Consider the following 27,916-nt stretch of genomic DNA (forward strand, 5'->3'; position numbering starts at 1 on the left):
GGACCTGAGGACTCTTTAGGCCAATCTGCTCATTGAATGCAAATGAAAGCTGAGGTCCAGAAAGGACGCGATTTGATCAAGGTCCCGCGAACAGTACGTAGTAGAGCTGAGCTTTGAGCTTAGGCCCTCAGATTCCAGATCCAGTGACTCTTCTGGTGCAGCTTGCTCCATTTAAGCACTTTGGCGATCCAGTCCCATCCTGCCTTGATCCCACCAATGTTTTGTCAATGCCTTCTGCATTGAGAGATGATGGGCCTCTCCATCCCGTGTCTTCCCCTACAGTTAACCTTCTTGACCAAGGCCAGAGGGAACATAGAATGTAATTTCGAAGCTTCTGGCAGCCTGGAGAGCTCCCTACATTTGAATCCTTGTTCCAGAGGAGCATTTAACACGCTCAGTGTCTTCCAACGTGACCACTGATTTTGTTCCAGTCGAGTGTTTTGTAGGCTTTGAGGGAATACTCATAAGTGCCCCTTACTTCTCCCCCCTAACCATTCCCACCCCTGAGGGAGCCAGAACACATACTCTGTGGGGGTGGGATTGGCTTGGAGTTGATGACTGACTATATGAGGGGGGAGAGGGAGAAAGTCATTTCCACGGGCACGAATGCTGTTTTCTCGACTGTGTCCTGGAATTTTAATTACTGCTGCAGTTTGGGGAAACAGTAAATAGTCTAATAGATGGGAAACCTGTTTCTGATTTTAATGGGCTATCCTGAGGAGATGAGTAAGGACATAGAGCAAAGAGGAGATATTGAGGATCTGGAAAATGAGCAAGAACATCATGAGGGGGAACATATTAGGATGATTCCAGAGGAGCCAGAAGCGGGGATTTCCATCCAAATGTTGGAAAATTGCACTTGAAATTTTGGAAAATTCTGCTTTTCAACCATGAAACAGATGAAGTAGAGTCTAATAAAATTTCATACGTAATTTGCCGACTCTTAGAGCTGACAGTCCATAGTGCTCAAAAAGTATGGTGTCAGAGGAAGTCATTTAATAACTGCAAATTACAGCCTAACCGTATTTACAACATTACATATTATAAAGGCGTTGTTAATGGTCAGTGTCTCCAGAAGCCAGTTTAGTTTGGGTTTGGGGGGTTGGGGGGTTGGGGTAGATGAGATCCAGATATGTGGGTTCATCAGCATAAGGAGATACAGAAATTATTTTTTCTGATGTAGATCTGTAAGTCATCTATAACTTAACAACCTTGGAAAGTTTCCTGGGGCATGGAAGAAAGACTTGGCTAGGGTCACACAGTATGTGGCAGGGGCCTTCTATCCACAATACCATGCTTCCTCTCATGATACACCAGCATGCTATAGGCCAAGGGTCAGGATATTTAGGTTCTGTTCCTGTTTTTTTCTACTTACCTCTGGGCCTCAGTTTCTTCATTAGTTATGGTGCTGATAATAAAATCCTGCCCTATCAAGCTCATAGGGTTGTTGTGGAGATCAAATGAGAAAATGGGCAGGGCAGTGTTTAGAAAAGTATAAAGTTTTATGCAAATAGAAGTTGATCTTAGGTTATCACATTGTATGCAATATAGGAAGGTGATATGTGTCATACACATTCATTTTAACATTTAAAGAATGATGGTAATGTATAATGGTATCAATCCTTCTTTGCCCTTAAAGGGTGAGATTGTGTCTCACTTGCTCATCAGTTGGCTGCCTTACAAGCTTTTGCCAGCTGTCAGTCAGGTAGGATCAGTCTCTGGCCTCTCACCACACAGAGAAACATCCTTAAGAGTCCAGGGAGGTAACCCATTTTACAGTCTTTGGAAGAGCACCAATTCACTTCCTTTGGCTTCAGTAGACCACACAAGCTTTATTTAGATGAAATCTTCGGTTGACTAGAACCATTTCTGCTGGTACAGTACTGCTGCCCGTAATCACGTGGGGAAGTATGTACCTCCCCCAAATGATTATTTTGATGCCACGTGGAACTTACTTTTACGTACTACGCTGATTACCTAGAGGTGTCAGGAGAGAATTGATATGAACAACACGAAAATGATATGATCTTCTTTCAGTTTAGTTCATTAAAGCTCTAGGACTTTGTGCTAGATTCTAAGGATTCAGAGTCAAAGATGGAACAGTCCCTGGCCTCCAGGAGCTTCCATTCTTTTGGGGAGAAAACAGTGTGTACACAGATAAGGAAATACAAGGTGACTTCTGGATAGGAAAAGGCACCAATTACTGTGAGGATGAGGATGCGCCTCATGTAGGAGATGGTCCTTGAGCTGAATCCCAAGGGAAGCTACAGATTCAACAAAGCCGAGATGAGGTGGGTGTGTCATCCAGACATGGGGAGGTATAGCGCCAAGTACAGGGAACAACTACTAGGCCACTTTGGCCGGTGCAGAAAGAGTAGTAATGTGTGTTCAGTCTGGAGAAGCGGGCTGGACTCAGACTAGGAAGAGCTTGAAATGCCAAACCGAGGAGTTTGTGTTTTATCCTAGAGCCAATGGGAGCCATTGATGCTTCTTGAGCAGGGGAGTGACCTGGTCATACCTGTGCTTTAAGACTATCAATTTGACCACTCTGTGAAGGATGGATCAGAGGCAAGAGACTGGAAGGAAAGAGACTAATTAGAAGTCTAGAACAACAGTGTAGGCAAGCAGTGAGGAGGGCCTGATCTAGGGTGGCAGCCCTGGGAGTATTAGGGTCACTATCCTGTGAAAGGAGACATTGAAAATAATAGGAAACGATAGAGTCTCCCACTCTCTCTTATTCTTGCCATGAGAAAGTTATTGCTTCACAGCTTTAGATCTTTGGTTTTAAAATGAACCTTTAACATTTATTAACCTTTATTCTCAACAATTGATATTCAGTGTTACCAGAATGCACACGACAGAGAAAGAAATTAGCCCTGTTGGCTTATCTGCTCATTTCCTGCCAAGACACTTGATAATGGGATGGTCATTAAACAGACCACACACTCTTAGGGCTCGGAAGACAAACTCAGACCCTGCTAAGATGAGACCCACAGTGCCTTGGGCTTCTATCATTTTGGGAGGCGCTTTCCTTAGTTAAGCTAGAAGGGAATGAGTTTCATTTCCCTAAAAGATGCCTCATCACCAAAAACTATCCTTAGGTCTTGATGCAGAAAACCACTTTCTGGAGTTGATGTGATCTTTATCTTCCTTCCTGAGCAGTGGCAGCCACAGCAGATTTACTCAGCCCAGTTTAGCATTTGGAAATGGGAAGCCATGGGAAGAAGAATGTTACCATTTCCTGTCACCATTTTGGGATAACACTCTCTGTTAAATAATCCAGCCATGGCCACTGGGGCCAAGTTCCCAGCTGTCACAGTGAGCAGGCCAGTTAGCCCGACCTCACACACACATGCTTTGCTTGGCATAATTGGCGAGTGAGCTGATTCTCTGAACTCATCTTAGAAACTCAACACCAGTGATGGTCAGGCTTAAAGTGGCCCTCAGGGAACATTCACCTCTTGCAGCATTTTTGTTTAGAAAGGAACAGATGGGGATACTCTTTGAGTTTGCTATTCCTTGGGCTTGATGTGTGAGTTCAGCTTATTTTCTTGTAATAAACCCAGAGTGAACACTTAGCTTTTGATTGTAAGATATATCTTAAGTAAGGGTCACTCGTTAAATCTGGCCACCTTGTCATTTCCATTTCAGCTTTAAGTAATTTTTAACAGCTACACTGTGTGAAGCATTTATAGTAAGCAGGCATTGTTCCTTATCTATTTAGATGTTACTATCTACTTATCACCTAGGTGGCACAGTGGATAGGGCACTGGGCCTGGAGTCAGGAAGATCTCAAATCAAACCTGGCCTCAGATATTTACTAGCTTTGTAACCATGAGCAAGTCATTTCACCGTTTGCCTCAGCTTCCTCATCTGTAAAATGAACTGGAGAAGGAAATGTCAAAGCACTCTAGTATCTTTGCCAAGAAAACTCCAAATGGGGTCATGAAGAGTCAGACACGCCTGAACAACAAGTTGATTTTTCAACCACGGGGATGAATTTGTGTTGATCTACCCAGCCGTTCTCACCCGGTCCAACCACATACGTCTTTGGGTCATCTGGCTTAAGTGACCAATACAGCCTGTGGTCATGGAGCAGAACATATTAGCGTGATGTTTTAGCCAGTAGAACTCATCAAAAGACTAATGCTTATGTGACCTTTCAGCCCGAATGAATTTCCCCACATTAACACGTGAATTCTTTTTCTCCTCAGAAGACAAGTATTTGTTATCCCCGAAAACAATGAAGGCCCTCAAGTGAGCCCTGGCCAAGCATGGACTTGACATTGCCTCGCATCCCACAGCTTTGACTTTCAGGGCCCATATTGACCTCTTAATGCAAGGTCTCATGGGGTAGTGGGGTAGGGGAAGCAGCCAGGGGATCATTTGCATGCATGTTTGCATATCATTTACAACTTTTAATTTTTTTAATTTGAAGTGTCATTTACAATTCCAGGCCCATTATATGGTTTAACATTATCAATTGTAAGCCTCTAGCATTCCTGCTTTAATTATCTTTTGTTTTGAGGTAATGATGATAGAAGTCTGATGTAACATGGGGTTTTCTTCCTCTTTTGTCCCAACTGTCTAGCCCTCCCTGAGGGCTGTCTCCTTTTCCCACACACATCCTAGTACTTCAGAGAGAATGTGGAGCTTTCATGGCCTCCGTGTAATTGCCTCCTTTTCACCTTAGTTGGCACTCTGCACTCATCTTGTGGCCCTGGGAGATGCCAGACTCCCCCTGAATTGAAATGGCAGCTGTGTCCAGGCCAGATGCGCTTCCTAGTTGGTGGGATTTGCGTTTTGGAGGCTGCTCTTCCCCACATAGATGGGTATCATCAGTATTGCTTTTCATATTTTCAGATAATGAGTTTAGTTTGTTATACTTCACTAGGGTGTGGCTTACTGATCCTTTCTTTTTCCATACCAAAGTCCAATACTTGTGAATTTAAACATTTTTCCAGCAAAAGTCTTAAAAATAATTTCTACTTCTGGTTGTAACCACAGTGTGTTTCCACATAATTTCTCCCCAAATTGGATAAAGGCATCAGGCTGGGCCTGAGAGGATAGGGGGCTGGGGCTCTTTTTAGGATTTTCTCCTCACTCACTGTGAAACCCTGCAACTCAGTTAAACTTTTTACCTCGGTTTCTGCATCCAGAAAATGGGAATCTTTGACCCCCTAGTGGTAACACAGAATAGAATTACTGAGTATTAACTGGTCAGGAAGCATTTTGAAGTAGGCCACGGCATGTATAAACGCACTTACTGCTCATCTGACCTTAGGTAACATTTTGTCAGCCACCTTGGTCCTTCTCCCGTTCTCATTATCATTGCGCTGTTGTGTGTAAAGGCAGTGGTCATCAACAGGAGGACAAAAGCAAGGCCTAGGACCCAATTCGGGCTAGGCTTCTGGGACGGCCAATCTCACTCCTTCCAACTCCCAACCACGATACATCATGGGAGGCTGCCTGTTTACTTAGGGCTAATGGTGGATGTTGAACTTGGTCTCAGGATAGTCAATTTCCAATCCTGATGCTGTTGCAGTTGGGACAGGGCAACATTGCATTATATCATATAGTATAATTTAGTATCATCTAAATAGAGCTTTCTTTGCCAGTGTGTTGCTCATCATTTTACAAATTAGAGTTCCGTAATGGGAAGGCAATTCATAACTTGGACCCAGAGCTAAAATGATGGCGGGATTCCTTTTCTACTCAGTGATTGATCTTTAACATTTGTGCATTTTCCAGTATTAATCATGTTTATTGGCCAAGTGTTAGCCTAAGGACTTTTCAGTTTTGCAGTGCGCTTTCATTTTTCTTTTATGAGGGTAGAGCTTTTTCCCCCACTCCTCTCCGTTGCACAAAACTCTGTCTTATTGATTCTAATTGGAATTTCAAATTTGTGAATGCTAAATTATGTCAATATGCCAACCATAAATTGCCTCCCTACACTTAAGCAGTGACTGCGCCATAGTAAACATCTGGAGAAAAAGTGAAAATAAAACTGCTCCCTTTTGAAGAGCAGTGGCTCATCCCAACCAGCATTCCCAGCTAATGATGAATTTTAGCTTGAACCACGATGTGGGAAAGACTTGTGTCCCTAAATTGTAACTCATGTAATTCAAACCAAATTATCTACTTCCCAGGCCACCCATAAGTGCATTAGATTGGCTTCTGGCAGAACTTACTTGAATGATCAGCTTTAGCACACTAGAAGATCATCCCAGCCCCAGTTTATAGCATAAACCTCACCAGAAGCCTCCTATCTCAGGGAAGTGACCCACAAAATGCGTATTTAAGCAAGGCTGTGTGGGGAAAGGGGAAGGCACTAGCAACCCTTCTGCTTAAGCGGCTTCTGAAGTATGGATAAAGGTTTTCAGGCAGATCTGGAGACCTCTCTCCCTGGTTAGCCTAGAAACTCTTTTTTGCAAATCCCCAAAGAGATCAGGCCCAATGTCTACCCTCCCCATATTATGAGCGGAGATGAATCAGACCACAATGTTCCCGGCTGGAGAAGCTGTCATTTAGGCAGACACCCTGCTGAGAGGTGGGCCTCCTCACCTGGGTGATTTGAGCGCATCAAGCAGGTAGCTGGCGCCACCTACACAGCAGTCAGTTGGTCATGCCATAGAGTGGCACTCAGTGTCTCTTGTGGAGAGTTTAATTGGAGAGCTTCTCCACTTGGTCTAAAACATTCATTGCAAATGGATAGCCCTAGAAAGGTTTCTTTGGTTACTACTGCCTTTGTTCACCCGTAGATTGAGTTTGAACTCCTACGTTTCTACCCAGAGAATGCTAAGTAATGCCTGAATGGCCATGTCGTTGTAAGCCATTATGAGGATGCAGGAGATTGTGTACCCACATGCACTTGACTTTGCTGTGTCGTGTTGGTGATCAAAGGCAAGGGGAAAATCAAACAGGAGCCCGCCTTTTAATGGTCGTCACAGTGTATTATTTTTTTGTATAGAGAGAGAAAGATGCCTAGCTGGGACGAGGCTGATGAAGAGATTGCCTGCATCTGGGAACCACAAAAGGCTGGGCCTTCCTCTTTTATACTGTCCATTTAGGTTTGACATCAAGGTCTTCTTCGTTCCCCTCTGCACCCTGAGTGCACTTCTTCCTCTACTCTTCTTTAGGAAACTGCTCAAAAAAATGGTGGGCATTTGTTGTACTGTTCCCTCCCCCCACCCTCCAATCAGTTTATTGTTGTGACAGATTTGGCTCGACCAGCTGTTAGAGGAGCCCCTGCTCACAGCATGACTGCTTCCACATTCCCAGAGGTAGCTCCTATCCAAGGGTCATCGGCTGCTCTTGAAAGCAGTGTTAAAATCAACTTCCATAAGTCAGTACTGATTCTGTTGGAGGCAACACTCGTTGCTGCAAATCTGAAACAGAAGGCTTCTTCAGGGATCACTGCTATATTAAGGTCTTTCATACGCTGTTTTTCAGGTGGAAGTGAGTCCTCCTGGGACAAGGAAAAGATGCAGTCTCCTATGACTCCAGGATCCCAGCCCAATGTGGGCCATGCCACGCTGCCAGGCCAGGCCAGCCTTGGAAGTGCCCATCCACTCAATCCTCTCCAGCAAAATCACCTGCTGACCAACAGTACGTATGTTGTCCTTATTAAAAGAGAAGGAAGAGAAAGGCTCTGTCCTCCCTGCCCCTCCCAATCTACTAGACTGCTTGGGTGGGTAGTAGTAGCCCCATCGTTATTTTCAGTAAGAAATTTAAGATCTTGAATTCTTTGGTAAGAGGGGTCACCTTTTAAAGAGGTGATGGAATGGAATGTGGAGAGGGGCCAGTAACTAGATAGAGGGATTCAGATTCTAGACCAGGAGTTCTTGAGCTAGGGCTGGTGAGCACGTTTAAAAATATTTTTGGAGAACTGTATCTTAATACAATTGGTTTTCTTTGTAATCCTTTGTATTTTATTTTATGGATTTAAAAACATGATTCTGAATGGGGACCTGTAGGTTTCACTGGACTGGCAGACGGGTCTGGGATCCCACAAAGATTTATTGCCCTAACTCTAGATGATTTTAAACTCTTAGCAATGAGCTCAGACTTATATATGTTGCTTTCCTAGAATGCCATTTTGGTTACAAATAAGAAACCAGTGAGATGATGGCTCCCTTTCTACTTTGTCTGACACTGACTTCTCTCCTGGAGCACTGAAATTGACAGGCAACAGAGGAATATTTAATGTTAAGCTGTGTCAGCATCTCAGATCTCAGGGAATATACAGCAAAGGTATGGTCGCTCACAGAGGTGACCCCAGGTGCTCGGCAGCATTAAGAAATGAATTCTTCCCTAGGGGTCTGCAGGATGACCCTGAAGTTGGTAGGAGAGTGATAATACATCTTGTTGATTTCAACAATAAGGATTTGTTCTCTTGCCTATATTCTTAAGGCTTCAGAACATTTCTGGCATATAACTAAAATGAGACAGATTGCTGGAGTGAGATGTGCTGTTGATGGTTCTTGGTTTAATGTTTTCAGCTTGGGATATAATTCTAAATTTGCATCTACTTTGCATGAGGGGTGCACATGGGGTTCACTGTTGGCTTGCTGTGCAAGGTCACTTTTAGAGTCTTGGACATTATAGATTATTGAGGGGTGGGCACTGTGGCACAGAATTTGCACATGTACCTTTTATGCCCCGCTGCATGGTCTTTGGAAACGTTTGATGAATTAGATCTTAAAATTGTTGATGTGCTGTTAAATTCTGTTTGTAGTTTGCATTTAGTTTGCATGTCAATTGAACTTTAAGTAGGCATTCGACTTGATGTGGCCAGATGGCGTCTGGGTGATGTTGACACTTTGTGGAGAATGAGGAAAGATTATTAGGCTGGTAAGGGAGGTATGTAGAGTGAACAAAGGCTTGTACATGTATCAGACAGGAAATGCTCGTATCGTTCGATGTAAGGGGGGGACTAGATTTCCCCCCACATTTGTATTTGTGCCGATATAGATCAACTTGTAACCAACATGAAAGTCGAGTGGTATGCTGGGTTTGGTATCAAATGATATCACCAAGTAGGAAATTTCTCTCTATCGTTTGAAAGTTGTCCTTAGGTTGAGTATGAAGGGTAAGGAGAAAGATAATCAATGATTAACTTCATTTGTGTTGTACAGCAGACCATTAGAGCAGCATATGCTGTGTGGTGATGAAAGCATGAAATGCCAGGGTATGTCAGTAGCATTTGAGGACAAAGTCAGGCAAACTATTAGTTTAAAAAAAAAAAAAAGAAAAAAAGAAAGGCCATTGTGATTCATTGCAGTAACAGAAAAAGCTCAGTGTTGAGACATCTTTGATGATTTATTTATCACAGAAGAAATACTTCATAGCAGATAAGTTGGGTCTCATAGATGGCCCCTTAAAAGATTTGAAGATAGTGAGTTTTGAGTGAATGCCAAAGGAAGGAAGTCTCAAATAGTTTCCTGGTATTACAGTGTGGTCATTTACCCTCGGGACATGGTGTCACAGGAAATAGGTAGAAGGTTCATTTTCTGAGGTCTGTACAAATTCCAGCTTTCTAGGTCTGCTTTGATCCTTGTGGGCTTTTGACAATGGTATATTTCAAGACTGTCTTTCCTAGAGATGCTAGTGACTGATGTGTCCTTCATTTAATTAAGACTGCCACTGCTCTGTCATATGATAACTGGCATGTCTGCACTGTTGGTATGTGGCATTGCAGTGTTCACTCCCCCACCCCTTTCTTTCTGAGGGTTTTAGATCTCTGAAAATCGGGCAGGGGGCAAAACAAAATTTACCCTGCCTTTCCTACCCCAGCCACAAGAGTCTGTATAAGTGAATATAGTGAGGGGGATTTCCTGTAGACAGCGGCTCCTGTTCTCTGAGTGTGGTGGTGTGTTGAGTGAGAGAGTAGAAGGGATGCTGGAATGTCACAAGAGTGGTTGGGTGGAGCCCATACAAACTTGGTTTGTCGAATAGAGCTGTTGCAGAAAGACTTTGGGGCAAAACAGATCTAGAGGTGGAGTGGAAGATTGTTGCTTCCTTTTGGGTTCCTGAGCAAAGTCAAGCTTCTATTCGCAGCATTGCAGTTAACTGAGAGGCAGAGGTTTAAGGTATGCTTGAAAATGCCATGACTTACTTGTGTTCAGTACTTTGCCATCTCAGAATGTGAAGTTACCTTTTCTGGAGCCTCTCCTCAAGAAATTTCCACCCATAAGGTGAGGAGGGGTGAGCTGCTTGAACATTTGGGCTGCTGATTTGTCATGAGGATGTCTATGACAGCAATAAAAAGAAGTTATTGATGCCAGGGAAACATTCTCTAAGATTTCTTTTCACTTTTTTACACATACAAGCCAATGGAGATTCTGTAGAACTATATGCAGAAGAGCAGTTGGTATTGTCTAAACACTGAAAGGTGAACCTTTCACTAGATGGACACGTAAGCTCTTGCAATTTGTTGCTTCGTTTTCTTGGTCAGGAGGCGAGGGTGGGCTTGTTAAAAGCGCCTTTTGTCTGCCACCATGACATTTTCACATTTCCTTTTGAGCCGTGATCTCTAGAAGAACATTTCTCATTAGTCCTGTTAGAGTTAAAGGTCAAAGCGCCCATTCTCAGAGGTTTGTAACCAAAGGACAGAACTCATTTTGTGTTCTGATTGGCTGGACCCTCAAGCTCCAAGCATGGAGTCCTTGCTCTTAGACTTAGTAAAAACAAAGGTTAACAACGATTGCCCACAACACTGTTAGGATCAAAAGGAATGGAGCTCATTTGTTTAATGTGCATTGGAAGGAGACCTAGATTAGTTTCTTTAAGGGGCTAAACTAAATTTGCCTTTTAGGTCAGTTTTCTTTGTTGGGCAAGAAAATGAGTCTTACTTTTAAAAAAGAAAAAAAAAAGACTAGTTTTATTATTGTAAAGCAATGTGTATTTCATGAGTTCCATCAGTAAGCCAAGGGGCTAGAGTCTAGTGGCTAAAAGGCAATGAGATAATTTTAGATTCAACTTTTTATGATTACTTAGAAAGATGTTGGATGTGATTTTGCTTTACCTGACTGAGATGAACACTTTTAATATTACCATCCTTTCTCTTTTAGGGCTTGACCTGCCATTTATGATGATGCCTCATCCACTGCTGCCTGTCACCTTGCCTCCTGCATCAGTTGCCATGGCGATGAATCAGATGAACCACCTCAATACTATTGCCAACATGGCTGCTGCAGCCCAGATGCATAGCCCTCTCACCAGGGCAGAGGCTTCTGTCATTAAGGTAAAAAGCAACATTGGGACTTAGGAGATGATGCTGGGGGAAATCATGTGAGAGGAATAAATGCACACTAGTCATGGTCAGTAACTAAAAAGGAAATTGGACATGTGAGGAGTGCCATTTCACTGGCTCAATCAGTTAGCACTTGGTGCTGTTCAGAGTACGAGGTATGGTTCCTGAGTGAGCCAGTGTATTCCATCGCCAGAGACTGGCTATGGGGATAACCAGGTGAGAGAGAAGAGATAGATTAAGACAGATCCATTCACATTATGGGAAGAACTCAAAGTGCATGGTGAGGTCACTGGCATTATCTTTGTACAGGAAGGATAGTCCAGCTGAGTCACAGATTTTCAGATGTGGATGGTGCATCAGAAACCATCTAATCTAACCTTTACCTGACTGAGAGTATCTTCTACAATATACCTAAGTTATGCAGCCTTTGTCTGAGGACTCCTAGGAAGGCTAAACTCCCTGCCTTCAGGAACAGCCTTTTCCATTTGAGGTCAGCCCTAGTGGCTGGGAAGTTTTTTCCCTGACTTCAAGCTGAAATCTGCCTCTTTCCCTCATTACTCCTGGTTCTGTCCTCTGGGGGAAGGAAAGGGAAGAGAAAAGGAGTAAGCATTTATGTAGCTCTTTCTGTGTGCCAGACACTGTGCTAAGTACTTTGTAATTATCTCACTGGATCCTCACAACCCTGTGAAGTAGGCGTTGTTATTATTCTCATTTTACTGTCAGGGAAACTGAGGCAAACAGGATGAAGTGACTTGCCTAAGGTAACACAGCTAGTAAGTATCTGAGGCCGAATTTGAACTCAGATGAGCCTTCTGATTCCGGATCCAGTATTCTATCCACTCTGTCTTGTAGAACAAGTTCAATCTCCTTTTCCACAGGACTTGATTCTCCCTCTCACGTCCCTCCAAAGCTCTAATCCTCGCCATCCAAGCAAGCCCACTTCCTCCAGCCGATTCTCCCGTGGCATATACTTGAGGCCTTTTAGCCTCCTGATCACTTTCCCTGGGTGGTGTCTAGCACGTCAATGTCCTGCCTAAATTCTGGTGCCTAGAATTGAACATAACATCATTATGACATGTAAAAATGTTCATTGATTGATAATAGCAGTTAAAGATTTTTTTACTTCTGCCAGTAAGGTGACATAAGATAAAAGTCAGAGGTATGGAGAGTCATGGAAATCCTCACAGTTGCACGGAGAGATATCCCCAGGGGAAAACAAATTCTCTGAACCAAGGAATATACGCAAATTTTGCAGGATGTAAAAATAAGCCATAGTCTCTGCCCTCAGGGAGTTTACAGACTATTAGAGAAAATGAGAAATGTACCAAAAGTGGAATGTAACATATTAATCTTGATCCTGAAGAAGTATTAGACATTGGGGATCTATTTCTGGGAAATTCCCATCACTGGGAGATTTCAGGCAGAGGCTCGATGTAGGAGAGAGTCTAGAGTGGGGATTGCTGTGTGGGGTGAGGCAGTGGGCCAGATGAGCCGTGAAGACCCCTTCTAAGTCTGAGAATGCAATTCTGTCGAAGTGCTGTGGGGATCGAGGAAGATGAGAGATCATCTAAGGAAGTGGTGGTAGGAATTTTGGGGAGCAATGTAAAAAAGAAATTTGACATAACAGAAAGGGCAAGTTAGCGCAAAGAAGTGCTAATACCAAAGGCTTCATTGGGGAGAGGCTCAGGGAATATCTGGAGAAAACTGAGTTGACTGGGGCATAGAGTAAGTGAAGGAGAACAGGGTGATATGATCAGGAGATGTAGGTAGGAGGGAGGTAGTGGGACCAGAAAGGAAGGGATAGGTTGCAGAAGCAGTAAGACTTGGGGACTCTTGGTTATCAGAGGGGAGGGAGAGTTTAAAAATGACTGCAGTTTTGATGTTGGGCACTGCATTAGTGGAAAGAGGCAATCTAGAAGAAGGACATGGAGAAGGGGCAATGGATACATCAGTTAGTCTTGTCATCTCAGAACTTGGGCAGCTAAGGGGCGCTGCAGTGGATAGAGAGCTGGCCTGGAATCAGGAGACTCGGCTCCTGGAGGTCAAATCTGGCTTCGGACACTTCCTAGCTGGGTGACCCTGGGCAAGTCACTTCACCTTGTTTGCCTCAGTTTGCTCATCTGGAAAATGAGCCGGAGAAGGAAAGGGCAAACCACTCCAGTGTCTTTGCCAGGAAAACCCCAAATGGGGTCACGGAGAGTTGGAGACGACTGAAATGAGTGGCCAACAACAAGAGATCTCAAAATTTGGCCTGTTTCCCCGTTTCTTTTGGGGCCATGGAGTCACAGGATGAAAGCCTTAGGTGGTACATCAGGGGCCATCGAGTTCCACCAGAACCTGCAGTGAGGACAGACCCATTACTTCCCCATGAGGCAGCCCATTCCACTTTGGAATGGCCAGAGTGGGCATCCAGGCACTGAGGTTTAGGTCTTAGTCGACAGCATACACAATAATGAGAATTAGCTTTGTAAATTGTTCCCTCTTTGATTTAGAGATTAAAGGATTTAATACTCTCCAGGATTCATACATCCATACTGTCTGCATGGATAGCATAGTGCTTGGAGAATGAGAAAGAGCATGGCAGAATAGAGAGCTGGCGCTGGAGTTTGGAACACCTGGGTTCACGTCTCACCTCAGACACACAAAGACACGTGACTCTAGGCAAGTCATTTAACTTCTCGGTCCTTCAGACAAAGCTTTCAGATAGTGAGTTGAAGAGGCAGTGCTAATGTGGGGTAGTAGAGAGCTGCTTAAAAAACAAGAGCAAAGCACAAAAACGACATGTTCTTCCAATGTGCTTTTTGGCAGATGGTGCCATAATTCCATCTACTCTAGGTGGGCCCTTCAAACAGCAATTACCAGAAGTCAGCATCCTCAGTTGACAATTTTTATAAGTGCCACAAGTTTTGTTTTTTTTTTTTTCATCAATACAAAAATATAAAAGTATCTCTGACTTACTGGCAGGGCTTCAAGTGAATGCATACTTCCAAATTAGGTAGTGTCTCATTTCCTCGGCATAGGGAAGTCTCTCCACTGGGTAAACTGTAATCATTTCTCACTTATGTCCTGAGCTGTTAAATGTCAGAGGTAGTATTTGAACTTGGATCTTCCCAGCTCCAAGCCCAGCACTCTTGTCACTCTTATACTATGCTATTAATACCTTTTAAATTAGTATGACTAAATTGTTTTATAAGCTACTTGAATGAAGTCATCATGCCTTCTGTTTCACGGTTGCCATTTAGAAGGAAGGCATCCTATTGAAATCTGCGTGATCAGCAAAGTTAACATTTAGGACTTCAGAAAGAAATGTCATAACTATGAAATTTGATTTCTTTTTGACAGGGATACTATAAATTAGGCAGAGTCACAATGACTAGGCCCACAAAACCTTCCTTCCCTTCTATAATATAATCTAATGTGATTACAGTGTCACCCGCTAGCATCACTATAGTTGAAGGTCTGTCAGCATTTCAATTATAAATCCCTACTTTCAGGGAATTACAATCCTGCCATAAAAATTTCCTGCCTCAGAAGCTTGGCAAGTAATGCCCCGGACTGAAGTCATTTTGCAAGAAATCTCTAAATATAGCTATTTAGGGGCTTTTCTATAGTGAAAACTCAAAAAGGATTAATTTGCTGAAATCTTTTGTAATTATTTTCATCCCAGATGGCCTTTTCTGACAGCTTTCTACTTTTTGATAGTATGCAACCAGTGACACCCCAAAGAACAAAGTGTGGTGATGCTGCCACATGACGACCAAGCACTTGGAGCTCCTACCCTGCTTTAGCCATAACCTTTTCCTTGCAGGGTCACTCGAGGCCCCTCTGGTTTCTGCTCACTCAGTGTTCTGGAAGGACCTGTTAAGTGTATGCTCAGAACGTTGTGACACTCTACTAGAGTCCTTAGTAGCTCAAACGTGGATTTTCGAGGCATACTTCTTACTAGTTGTATGAGCTGGGAGATACTCTTCATGGCCTAGTTTGCTAGGCTTTCAAAGCTGGGTTTAAATCTTGCCTCAGATACTGACTAGCTGTGGTGACCCTGGGCAAGTTACTTAAGCTTTGAGCCTCTCTAGAGAGGCTGCCTGGTGAAGGTCAGCTTTGGAGTCGAGCAGATTTGGCCTCCAGCAAAGGCCTGGGGTACATTCCTGGATAAGGGACCCAGGGCAACCTACTCAACCTCTCAGTGGCCCAGCTAGCTCTCTAGAGCAGGTAGCAACCACCCCTGAGAGAGTTGAAGTTCCCTCTAGCCACGAAAACACAGGTCCAGTCCAAAAGATGCCCCCTTCCCCTGCTGCCCCACCTTCCCGACTCCCAGGACTAGGAAGAGGATCAAATGAGTTGACCTGAGTAAAGCACCTTCCAAAGCTTAAAGTGTTATAGAAATGTTCATCATCATCATCATCATCATCATTGTTGACTTCTCTGTGCCTCAGTTTTTTTTCCTCAAAATGGATCTTATTTTTCATTTAAAAAATTAAACTTCCCTATCAATTAATCAGTCAACAAGTATTTATTAAATGCTTATTGTGTGCTCTCTGCATATGGGTGGAGACTACTGACTGACTTATCTAATTCCAGGAACAATTTTAAAACCATTTCATTAAGGACTCGCCTTTAAAACAAAATACACTCTTTCATTATTAAATACAATCAGTCAACATCCAAAGAGATGAAACAGACAACAACCAGGAATTGTTATCATCATAGGCTCTCAGAAGCAGGAAGGGCCCTTAGAGATAATTAGTCCCACACTTTACTGCCCCTCCTCCTCCCATTTTACAGATGAACAAACTGAGGCTCCGAGAGATCATGCTCTAGGCAAACCTTGGACTTGAATTCAGGTCTTCTGCCCCCCCCTGAATCAAGGGTTTCTAACCCTTAAAGGGGAATGATTGCTATTTGCCTTCCTTCTCAGAGTTGAACATTTCAGTTGTCTTTTAATTCAGTATTTTTGCTTCTTATTTTCCTGGCTCTTTCAAAAGCAAATTGGGGGAAAACCAGACAACTGTGATTGATTGCATATTCAAATAAGATGGGTATTTATTGTAATGTGACAGTCTACTGGTATTTGTCTGAATGCTCCTTGCAGATTCTGATGAACACGCCGCTCAGGGCACTTGCTCGTACTGCACAATTGAGCATTCAGAGAAGGTGACTATTGGCAGCCTGGGCAGGCAGTGGGATCACACAGTCTTTGCCCGGGCCTGGGATTCTGGAGCTCCCATTTGGGCAAACAGTCCCGTTGGAAGAAATGTAAATGCTTCCCTAGTCAAGCGCCCCCAAACAATGCGGCTTCTTCCCTCCAAAAATCCAAAAAACAGCTTTGCAAATAAGTTTCCCAAACCGAGCTCTCTGCCACCTACTACTTCTTGACCAAACTGCAAACTTTTCTCTAAAATATTTCCAAAAGTAAATACAAGAAGGCCTTCCTTCCGACTTCTCCTTTAAGCAATAGCACAATCTGAGAATGTGCAAAGAATTTGTGAGACATCCTCAGCCAGGAACTTTCCCTTCTTTGACTTACTTGAGCTACTTAATGGAATTGCATACGGGGATAAAAGTTAAATGACTTGTCCAGTGTCATACAGCTACTGAGTGCCAGGAAATGGATTTGAATCCATTCTAACTTCATCTCAGCACTCTATCCACTAGCAGCTATTTGCTTTGCCTTAATCCTCCTCAATCTTAATCTTGGATATACTGTATTATTCATTCCAGAGTTATCTGTGATACACAAAAACATACTCTTTCTCTCCCTCCCCCTCCCCACTCCTTCTCTCTCTCTCTGTCTCTCTCTCTCTTTCTCTGTCTGTCACACACACACACACACACTCACACTCACTTACTCACACTCTCTCTCTCTCTCTCTCTCTCTCTCTCTCTCTCTCTCTCTCTCTGTTCATCCAACATACTTATTGGGTACCTATTAGGTGCAAGACATCATATTAGTTCCCAAGAGAGTGAAATAAAGATCTGAGATGAACAAGACATGAGTCTGTCCTCAAGGGGCTTTTTATTATGCTCATTTACAAGAGGTGGAGGGTAATGGTTAGAAACTAGGTGAATTTCCCGGGGTCACAACTGGTAAGCGTCAGAGGCGGGATTTTTGAAGCTAGGCCAGTCCAGCACTCTTTTCCCTTCAAATATGGAAGCTTCCTTTCTCTATTGCCATGGTCAGCAGAGAGACAGTGAAGACTAGTTCCAGGTTTTCTTTGCCCATAAACAAATAGATATGCCTGAGCCTGGAAGGAGTTCTCTATTGAGCGATCTTTGGGTAGCAAGAATTGCTAAGTGACAGTGCCCATAGGAGGTATAGATCTCATCATCACCGCCACATAGGAGTAGAACACATGACATGGCCGTTACTTTTTGGATCTGAAAACTTTGCTCATCTGCTTGTCCCCTCAGCCACAGTTATTCATGACTTAAAGGTCTCTGCAATCTCTTTATCTTTTCCTAGCCTGTGGAGATTACTTTGTTCTTCTTTTAATTTGTTTAATTTTAATTTGTTCTTCTATTAATTAACAATGTATCTCAGTCAGATTCAAAACACTCCCATTGAAGAAATAGCTAGATGGAAGAACAGTCTAGAATCATATGTGTTTGTGAATTCCTTCAATTCTGGTGTGTGTGTGTGTGTGTGTGTGTATGTGTATGTATGTATGTATGTATGAGACAGAGACAGAGAGAGAGAGAGAGAGAGGGTGAAAGAGAGCACTGCCAGCTTCCCAGGAAGTTTAACTATGGATGGATGTTCCAGGCTATGGTGGGATTATGTGGCATGATGTATATTGGATTGGGACTGTCTTATGTTGCCAAAGGCTTATGTGTATTATTGTTGACATGTGTTCATTGCCCCCATATGTGGCATGGCCCACAAGACACAGAGTTAGAAAGAGTATTCTCCTAGCACCTTCTCAATTTGATTTAAACAATGAAATGAGATAGAAGACATCCTGACAACATTTCTGGAGTTACATTATTGCCTATGCTTGGAGGGTCTGTGTAGGAATTGTAATGGGAACTCACACCCAGTACCTTAACACAGAGTTGGCCCGAGTCAGCAGCAGACTTTGTTATAGTTACTGCAGATCTGGGCTGGTGCCACAGCAGAATGTGACCCGAGCTGGCTCTCTCTCTGTGTAGAGGACACCTAGGCATCCAGAAAGGATGTTTTGATGGTCCTTGGCACAGGGGAAACCTTGGCTGGAGGTCCTGATTCAAATCTGGGAGATGATCTGATGGTGTTTTGAATATGGCCTCTGGATGTTTGAATGGAGTCTTTAATGTGGACTGTGGGCATCTGCACTTTATCAAAAAGCATCCTGGGAAGGGATGGACTGTGTCTTATATTCCTTCGCATCCCCGCACAATGCCATGCACACAGTAGAGGCTCAATAAGTACTTGTTGAATCAATGAAAGGACATTAACATTTGGGAAGCGTTTCCAACATAAAGTATAATGAGTGATATTGAATTAGGTGGAAAAAAAACATGACAAATTGCAAGCCACTACTTTTTTTCCAGTAGCAAGTCTGGGAATATCATTAGGCCAGACACATAGGAACTTGTGGTTCTGGCGCGTCTACTAGCATTGGTAGCTAATAACTCCTGTAACTACAAGAATTGGATCTAGTGTTGTGATCAGTGTTAGGCCTACAGAACAACATTTGTCCTTGGCTTATGTTGCCAACATGGCAGTAGGAAGAGGGCAGAGCTAGGTAAGAATGCCCCTACCATGTGACGGCCTAGTCCCTGGTAGCTATTTTCATATTGTTTATTCGTTTATGGGCAACTTTATAATGTCAGAATGAAAGCTGCCATGTTCTTCCCTCTGATTACTAATTTAAGAAAGACCAAAGTGGGAAGCTGTTCTTTGGCTTTTTCCCAATGCCATCTGATTAGCTGTGGTTTTTGTTTGGCTGAGCAGCTGGCAATTAATGAATTGATAGGAAATGGTCACAAGGCAGTGGCATTAGCATGGGAACATCTGGTATTCAAAATTAGTCAACACAGAGAGAGGAGGTTTTGTGATCATTCAAATTCATTGAAAAAAATCGCTAGTTGAATCTTCTCATAAGGGCTTTTGGAAAAATACAAGACCATTATTATCTAATAAAGCGTTAGATTAAGATGAATTGGGGGCAGCAGGGGTGTATGTCCTTTTTTCCTTTTTTTTTTTTGGTTTGTTTGGGTGCAAAGATCCAAGGCCACAACATAATTTTGGAACCATATATTTTCCTGTTTAACTCTGTTGTTATTCTCGCATTCGTGGGCATTCATTCTTGTTCCAGAGCAAGATGAATAGGGGAGATATGATGAGGCTCCTTACTCCCTAACCAAGCAAGGTTGCCCCCTCTGTCTCCTTACTGGTTGTTCCTTTTCCATCACCAATCAGATGCCATTCCTCACCGGTATTCATGCCAATCATTCACTAGAGTAGGGTTGATGTGCTCCTTGAAAAGTGAAATATTTAGAGAGTTGAACAATTTACTACCCTCTTGCCCTCTCTCTGTCACTTTATATGAGATAAAATAGTGGTTCCCCACCTTTTGAGGATATGAGGAGCCTTTTTTTAATGTTCGCTTGAGGTGGCAGAACTTCCTTTGGGAAACTAATTTCAAAATTTTATTTTTGTTTTTGCTTTTTAAACAAGATGGGAAGAAATCCGTTTTGTTTGGAGACCTTGATTAGGGAAACCTTTCAAATTCTGTGTAATGCTTGCAAAGGCATTGTTTCTCCCATGACTTTCTGAATACCAAGACCAAATGTAAAAATTCTCTGCTTGGCTTTTAAAGCTCTCTATAATCTGGCCCTCTCCTACCTTTACAGTTTTATTTATTTCCACATCCATTTATGCACACATTCCCATATGTATCTGAATTATTTATGTCAATCATTTCTGACCTTATAGTGTAATAATATTTTATGTTCATATATAACAATTTCAGCCAATTCCCCATCAGTGGACACTCACCTACTTTGATCCTCGAAAGAGTGCTACCGTGAATATTTTGGTATACAGTCCACCTTTGTCTTTCTGTCTTTGAATTCCTTGGTTGGATGGGTCTATTAATGGGCTTGCTGGGTGAAAGGGTATAGGAGGTTTAGTCACTTTTCTCTTATTCCAAAATGAAATCCAGAATGGTTGGATCATTTCATGGCTTAGTCAAAAATGTGCCTCGTTTCTCATAGCTCATCTAACACTGACTGTGCCCTTTTTTCATCTTTAGCAATTTGTACAGTCTGAGGCAAAGCCTTAGAGTTATAATGTACATTTCTCTTATTATTAGTGGTTTGGAGCATGTTTCCACATGGTCTTTTATGGTTTGCTCATATCTTTTCACCACTTATGTACTGGGGAATGGCTCTTGGTGTTAGATATTGTTGTCAGTTATAGCACTGCTTTCGACTCTCTGCACTGCTACCACTTTTAGCCTTCCACTTCTGCCTGGGAACAAATAAAGGCCAGCAAAGACACTTTCTGCCTGTCACTAGTTTTATTACCAAGGTCTGCTGAGTTCCAAGCTGCTATGCTTCTGCAGAGTCCTGGTGACAGCACAGAAGGAGCCCATCAATTAAATATGAAATATCAAGATAAATGTATGAATAAAATATCTAGCATTCAGACAAACTTCCAAAACGAACTCATCAGCAGTGAAATGCCATTAAATCCTTCAGGAGCTCATTAATAGATTAACATTTGGAAGAGGAATTACAGTAGCAGTTGAATTCAAATTAAATAAAAGGAAAAAAAAAAGATAGGCTATATATCATCCAGCCCACTAAATGTTTGATAAGGGTCAATATCACATTGTATCAGAGTCAACAAATCATCATTAAAGCAGTTATTCAAATGACTGTGTACATGTGTAGAATTCTGTCGCACTGTGATTTTAGTGCTTTTTGTATGCCCTTTGTATGCTCTATTACAAAAGGATGTATGGGGGTGAATTCAAAGACATTCCTCAAAATGGGCAGACTTAGTGACTTCAGTGCCAGCAGCCTGGAGAGGGACTAAACTTTAACAATACTGAGCTTTGTAGTTACATATATGGTCCAACACTAGATAGTTTTTCCAAGGGATTTAATATCCTCAACACTTTTTCTGAACTTTTGTGGCCCCTCACTGGAAAGACAAGACAGAGTAGACAGACCTGTAAGATTCCAGACTTTAAAAATAGATTTTATAAATGAACTTTTAGACCAGTGTCCAACTCCAGCCTCAGAGATGACATTTAAGAATCATAGGAAAGGCTGATGGGGGATGTATAACTGGCAAAACGTGTTTCAGAGTAGCCCTGCCTTCTGCTCTAAGTGCATCTGTGGAAAACTGGGCTGCATGGCTTTGGATGGAACAGTGAGCTCTTTAATGCAGGGATTAAAAAAAAAAAAAAAAACAACACCCACCAACCTCAAGGATATTAACAGGAACAGGATTGTAAAATTTATAAATGACAAATCAAATGAAGTCATCAATGTGTAAAAAATCTGGGGGGGGTGTTCATTTGCAATTTTCCTATTTCAATGGCCTCATTGATTTGATACAAATACTGTTAACCCTGTGTTTGGCAAATGGTGGGGATATTATCACTTGTGTTCTCATTTGTAATAAAACAGATTAACTTGCTGTGAAATTTTAACTAGGCTGAGCCGCCACAGTAGCTACCTAATGAAGCGAGGCACATTGCTGTTAAGTAGCTAACTAGATGCATACTGATTACAGGCTGAAAAATGGATCTGTTTACTTGCAAGGAAGAAGGTAGGCATGGGGCTCTTCAGCCTCACACGGCCACAAGGATGCTTGCAAATAGACGATTTCTTAATCAATGATGAGACTTGGGCCTTGGTGAAAGCAGTTTGCATGTTGATAATATGCTCTAGCACTGTCTAAGAGAAACTGTAGCCCTCTGAAATTGGGAAATTGCTGGATGCAAAACCGTCATGCAGAAAGAAATGCTCCATGGAAAATCTGACTGTCATTCTCAATCACCACACCATGAATTGTTTTGCCAAAGTTAGTTCATCATGTCACATGAGAATGGGCTGTTGAAAATGGCAGAGGGCAGCTTTCAAAGTAAATAATGTGTCTCAAGATTATTTAGTCATTTCAGGATGTACAGAGTTCTCAGAGATACCATATTCTGGCCTTGGGACCTATTTTAATTACTCTTAGCACCACTTTCGACTCATAGATTCTGTCTTTCTGAAAACTTTATTTAGAATGGAGATTTGATTGAACATCAGGCAGAATGAGCAAAAGCTGATCTTGTCAGCTAGAGCTCTTTCCTTTTCCACATCATCACCTTCTGAATCATTCCAATATTTTCCATCAAAGGGTGGCATATATTGCTGAATGTGGAATGTAAGTTGGTTCACTTATGCAGAAATGCAGTTCAGTAAATCACACATTTTCCCAGCAAATTTCTAATTTTTGAATTCAAAACTGAATGACAAATGGTTGATACTTTATGCTTGGATTTTGGCACAGAGCCAATGAAGGCTTATAGATATATCTGTATACACCCCCCCCCCAATATGCACAACTATTTAGAAAATAAATGGCAAAACCGGGATTTTTGAGCTGTTTCACAATTGAAGAAATAATATTTTTAAAGGAAACTATGAGCTTTTTAATGGTTTCGTTTGTAGCACATAGGCCAGGCAAGTCTTGGAAAAGTGATCCTGCTGGCATTATAACTCATCACAGGATCCCAGCCTATTCTTTTTTTTTTTTCTTTCTTTTGACCTTTCCTTCCTCACAATTAGGTGTAGTGCTGCATATTAGCTGAAATTTAAAAGTAAAGGGCAGGGATCACAGAACCCTGTAATGGGGGCCCAATAGTAGCTGAATGCCTCTTAAAATGAGATAAACTTTTAAAATGATCAGCTGGTATTTAATTAGCATACGGAGCTATAGCTATTCTATTCAATGACTGCTATTCATTTCGTTAAAGTTATTAAGTGTTAATTAAATACCAGATGATTATATAACACACTAATTGAGGCTTAATAGATATGTAAGAAATATGCACATGATTATGATGAGGAGGTATTATATTGCAAAATGGGGGCTCTACATGTAAAGTAGCAAATTTTCGATGTTATACATCTGCATTAGACAAATCCACTCTTCCCAGGGGATTTCCAAATTGTTTGTGCAGCCTTTGAAAAATTCATGTGAAAAAGGGCAAGCAATCTCGCCAATTACTTGTCTCCTTTTATTTCTGTCAAGAATGTTTTGTAGTTAGATTTATATGAATCCTCCGTGTGTGTGTTGGTAGGTTAACTCCCAGCTATTTGAAATATTTTGCATTTATTTTGAATGGAATTTTTCTTATCATTTCTTCCGTTTTTTTTTTTAAATATATGCTGCTGATTTATTTTTTATAGCTTCATTAGATAACTTCGTTAATTGTCTCAGTTTCTTCACTGATACTCTGGAGTTTTCTAAGCACACTTATGGTGACCTAGGTGGCACAGTGGGTAGAGCGCCAGCCCTGGAATCAGGAAGGCCTGAGGTCAGATTGAACCTCAGAATTTACTACTTGCTATGTGACTTTGGCCCAGTCATTTAATCTCTTTGCCTCAGTTTCCTCCTATGTAAAATGGGGATAATAATAACACTTCCCAGGATTGTGAGGATCAAATGAGATAACTATTAAGGGCTTAGCACAGTGCCTGGTGCATAGAAGGCACTAGATCAGTGTTGTTATTGTTATTATGCCACTGTGTCATTTGCAGATAGGGCTAGTTTTGTCTCCTTTTGGCCTGTGCTTCACCTTCAGTTTTGTTCTCTTGTCTTGTTTCTGTCACTAGCCTTGGCACTGCATCTAATAACTCATCACACCCTTGTGATGGCCAGGCATAGTTTCTAAAACGTCTTAGGTCACAAAATCAGTCCCTGACATCAGAGAGGCAAGCTGGGTTAGAGTTCTTCTAGACTATCACTTGTCTTTTTTATGTAGAAGTTACCAGCATGGATCAGAAATCACTGTTTGTAGGTTCCGGACCTATCCGGGGACATCTTTACATCATGGAAAAATCCATTTTTACTTAGTCACTCATTTGAGTTAATAAGATTTAAGGGGCCCTCTTAAATTTCTAGAGATCCCTAAGACTAGCATTCACTCTGTGTATGTTTTGAAAATTTTTATTTAAGGCACACAGACAGAAACCCTTCCAATTTGTGGCAAATATGAAACCTGCCTGGCACATTAAAATTAATTAATGCACAAGAATGGTAATCTACTTCACATAACTCTGTGCCACTAAGGCCAAGCATTTTCTGCCTGTAGACATGGAACTTATAATGTCATGCCAAATAAATGATTTGATTTTTCCAAGTGTCTTGCTTGACTTGGTCCTCCAGAAGCAAAGCTTGAACATTCCTCCTCTTACACAGAAATGATTTCTGTTTGTGTTTAAAGGAGAGGATTCAGGAGAGCCCTTCACCTGCTCCTTCTTTGGATGAGGGCCTTTGCCCTGTGAGCCTTGAGTCTTCTCATCACAGCAGCAGCATGTCCAGCTCTCCTTCTCAGATGGATCATACCCCGGAGAGATTTGGTGAGTATCTCTTCCTGCCTAGCTCGCGACATTTGAGCTATTCTTGTGGAAAATGGGCTGATGGTGGGATGGGCTGTGGGGAGGCAACCATATTCTTTAATCTCTCAGGGTGGGCATGGCACATACTCACTACATTCAATGCCCTGCCATGTAATAGAAGTAGAAAGTCAAATGCCCCTTAAGGAGCTGATGATGAGAAGGGGAGATGATGGGAGTAGTGCAGATTTGTATGATTTGCTACAAATGTGATTGTTTCTCTCACAGTTACTAAAGGCATCCTGTCCTTCCTTCAGAGCTAGATTGGTTATTGCCATCAGGAGTCTCCCTCCATAATCTGTGTCTCATACAAGGAGCACCACTAAACTGCTTCTGTATGGGCTTCTGCTCCCTGTCTTCCTGCTCTCATGCTGCCTGAGCCTACCCAGGTGTAGGAAGTAAATTGCTTACCATCTGGAGGTGAATTTAGCTGCTGGAGTAGCAAAATGCCATTTAGTATATGAGACTTAGAGAGCCATAGAGCCAGGAAGGATTGTCACCCATCACACTGACAATCCTACCATAGCAAAAGGAAAGATACCTCGAGATCTTCAGGGAAAAGCACATTCACTCTCTAATTGGTAACAGGATTTGGGTTCCTGCTGAAACAGGCATGTCTTCTTCTGGGTGAACTCCAAGAGGCAGGTTTATGAGCACTCACTGGGCCAGTCACTGCCTCTTAGGGTGTTTAAGGCCCCTTAGGGATTGGCACCAATGAGGTTAAGGTGGTGAGTGTCACCCTTGCACAGGCCGTTAGTGTTTCTGTGCTCCATGGCTGTGACCTCACCAGTCTCACATAAGGGTGTGCGTTTGATAAAGAGTTGGATCCTCACTATTAGAAATGCAACCCAAGGTTCTGGTAGCCGCTGTATCTGAAAACAAGCATGGCAATGACTTCACAGAGAGCAAAGGAGCCATCTTCTTTCTCTCTTGATCAGTCGCATCAAACCCAATATCGAATATCTCTCAGATATTTTGTAAACATATTGAACTGTAGTCATGGAGGAACACTGATGATGGATTTATTTTACATATTTCCCACTTGTTCAAACAGATATAAGGGCAATGACAAAAGGGATTTCTTATATTAATACTTTAAATCAAAGTTCTAGATTCAATTCTCGGTGACATTTCTCATTGCAGAGAATGGATATTTAAATGGAGAACAAAGAAAGTAGACACTCTAGAATCAGAGTTCTTTTTACTTTTTTTCCACGGAATGTTCAGTGTTTATTCAACAACACAAGTCTTTGACCTGTCACCCATAAATTTGGATCTCTCTCATGTCCGTTATGTCCATTACGAGTTATTTGTAAAGTCAATTGGAGGGTAGGTTAGTATTTAATAGAGTCAGAATTTCAAATGGTTCACTTTTCAAAAAGATTTCCAGAAAATATATAGATAAAATAAGACATTCATTTTTGGACATGGCCAGGGGGGGAATTTGTTCTGTCTGACACTGTGTATTTGTTAGAAGGGCCTTATTTTTCTTTGTTTGTTTTCCATAGGAGCCAGGGAAGGGAGTGGGGAGATAAAATAGAAAAAGAAAAGAAAGAAAAGATGTTCTCTCAGGCATCTTCTTTTCAAAATGCACAAAAGAGAACAGAAGGAAGGCCAGAACAAGTCATAGACAAGGAGGAAAACTTTGAAAGCTGAATTTTTATATATTTGAAAGTTGAATTATTATATATTTAGAAAGAGGCACAAGCTGTAGATAATAGACCTTTGTGGACTATGCCCATTTTATTTAATGTTTGTTTTGTTCAAGATAAAAATAAATGAAAAAAAAAGAAAATATACCATTTATGATAGAAATGTACTATATGTATGCGTATGTGATTTTTGTAGACATATAGTACATTTCTGCAGTTCTGTGTATCCCCTGCCTATGCAAATTGTCACCTCCCCTCCTTTTCTGCAGTGTAGAGTGGAGAATTTTCTGGGGCCACTGAGAGGTTGAGTGACATGCCCATGGTCACACAGTCAGGGTGGGTCAGAGGTGAGGCTTTCTGATGCCTCTGATTCTATACCATATTGACTATTTCACACACAGTGAGTGCTTAATAAATGCATGTTGAGTAGAATTACCTTATAAGTAAATGTAGAAATGAATACCATGCTAATACAAAGGAAATCCTTTAATCATTTGTGAGTTTCTCTTGTCTTTCAGTTTCCTTTTTTCTAATATCACTTAGTGCTCTTTCTTCTCTGTAGCTATGATGGTTGCCAATAGAGAGGGAGAGTTCACTGATCAAGATAATGGATCGAATGCAAAAAAGCACCAGAAGGAGAAAGGTAAGATCTTTTCTTTGTTTGTGGCATATACGTTGCAAGACCGTACACTCAGCTGATGTTCTACTCAGCATTGCATTTTCATTTTTGTCACCACTTGTAAAGAACCCTTTCCGCTTTAGGCAAATCTTGGGCTTGGCTGTAATGTATCTATTAAAAGAACTTGTTTATTTTGGCTTATGAACTATAGAGAAGAATCCTGAAGTCCCATTGTTCTTATACCAAAAAGGCTCCCCCTTTTTCAGTAGGAATACACGGGGCTATTTGGGCCACCTCTTTTTTAATAGATGCCACATCATATAGGTCTTGTTTACTTTTATACATGACAGCAAGATTGGTAACTAAAATCGGTAAGTTCTTGTGACTCCAAAGCCTGGTTTTTCCTTTGTGGTTGTGTGTTTAAAGGTCACTAATCAAATATATCCATTGAGTCTTTCCATGGAAGTCTTATGAAAATCATCTTGGCCTTGCTCCTGCTTTTATGAGCACTTTTGCCTTTAGTACAGCATTCAGTTCCTCCTGCACCCCCCCCCCCCCCCGGTCCCCTTGGGAGATTTGTGCATAGAGAAGAGGCTTACTAACCACGCCATTGCTGCCATGGTAGCTGAATCCAGATCTGCTTCTAATCCTGAAGCTGATGGAACAAAGGGAAATCTATCAACATATTGATGGCCATGGCTGGAGGGTTTACCTCATAAAGCTGTCATTGAGGGTGAGGCCCTCGTTCCAGGCTAAAGAATGTCAACTACTAAGTGGTTTATTACA

The 27,916-nt window shown here is 41.9% G+C and overlaps 1 protein-coding gene across 2 annotated transcripts in view; it reads left to right on the forward strand.

Annotated features, from left to right (window-relative positions):
* Nucleotides 1–27,916, forward strand: part of DACH2 (dachshund family transcription factor 2) — a 415,832-nt gene that overhangs the window by 317,972 nt on the left and 69,944 nt on the right. For both annotated transcript variants that reach the window (XM_027839863.1, XM_027839873.1), the window contains exons 4-7: nucleotides 7,453–7,608; nucleotides 11,073–11,245; nucleotides 24,688–24,823; nucleotides 27,074–27,154. In XM_027839863.1, coding sequence (XP_027695664.1) covers nucleotides 7,453–7,608; nucleotides 11,073–11,245; nucleotides 24,688–24,823; nucleotides 27,074–27,154 — 546 coding nt within the window. The remainder of the gene's footprint in view (nucleotides 1–7,452; nucleotides 7,609–11,072; nucleotides 11,246–24,687; nucleotides 24,824–27,073; nucleotides 27,155–27,916) is intronic.

The sequence above is a fragment of the Vombatus ursinus genome, unplaced genomic scaffold, assembly GCF_900497805.2.
Source record: "Vombatus ursinus unplaced genomic scaffold, bare-nosed wombat genome assembly UNPS02004691.1, whole genome shotgun sequence".
NCBI classification, from domain to species: Eukaryota; Metazoa; Chordata; class Mammalia; order Diprotodontia; family Vombatidae; genus Vombatus; species Vombatus ursinus.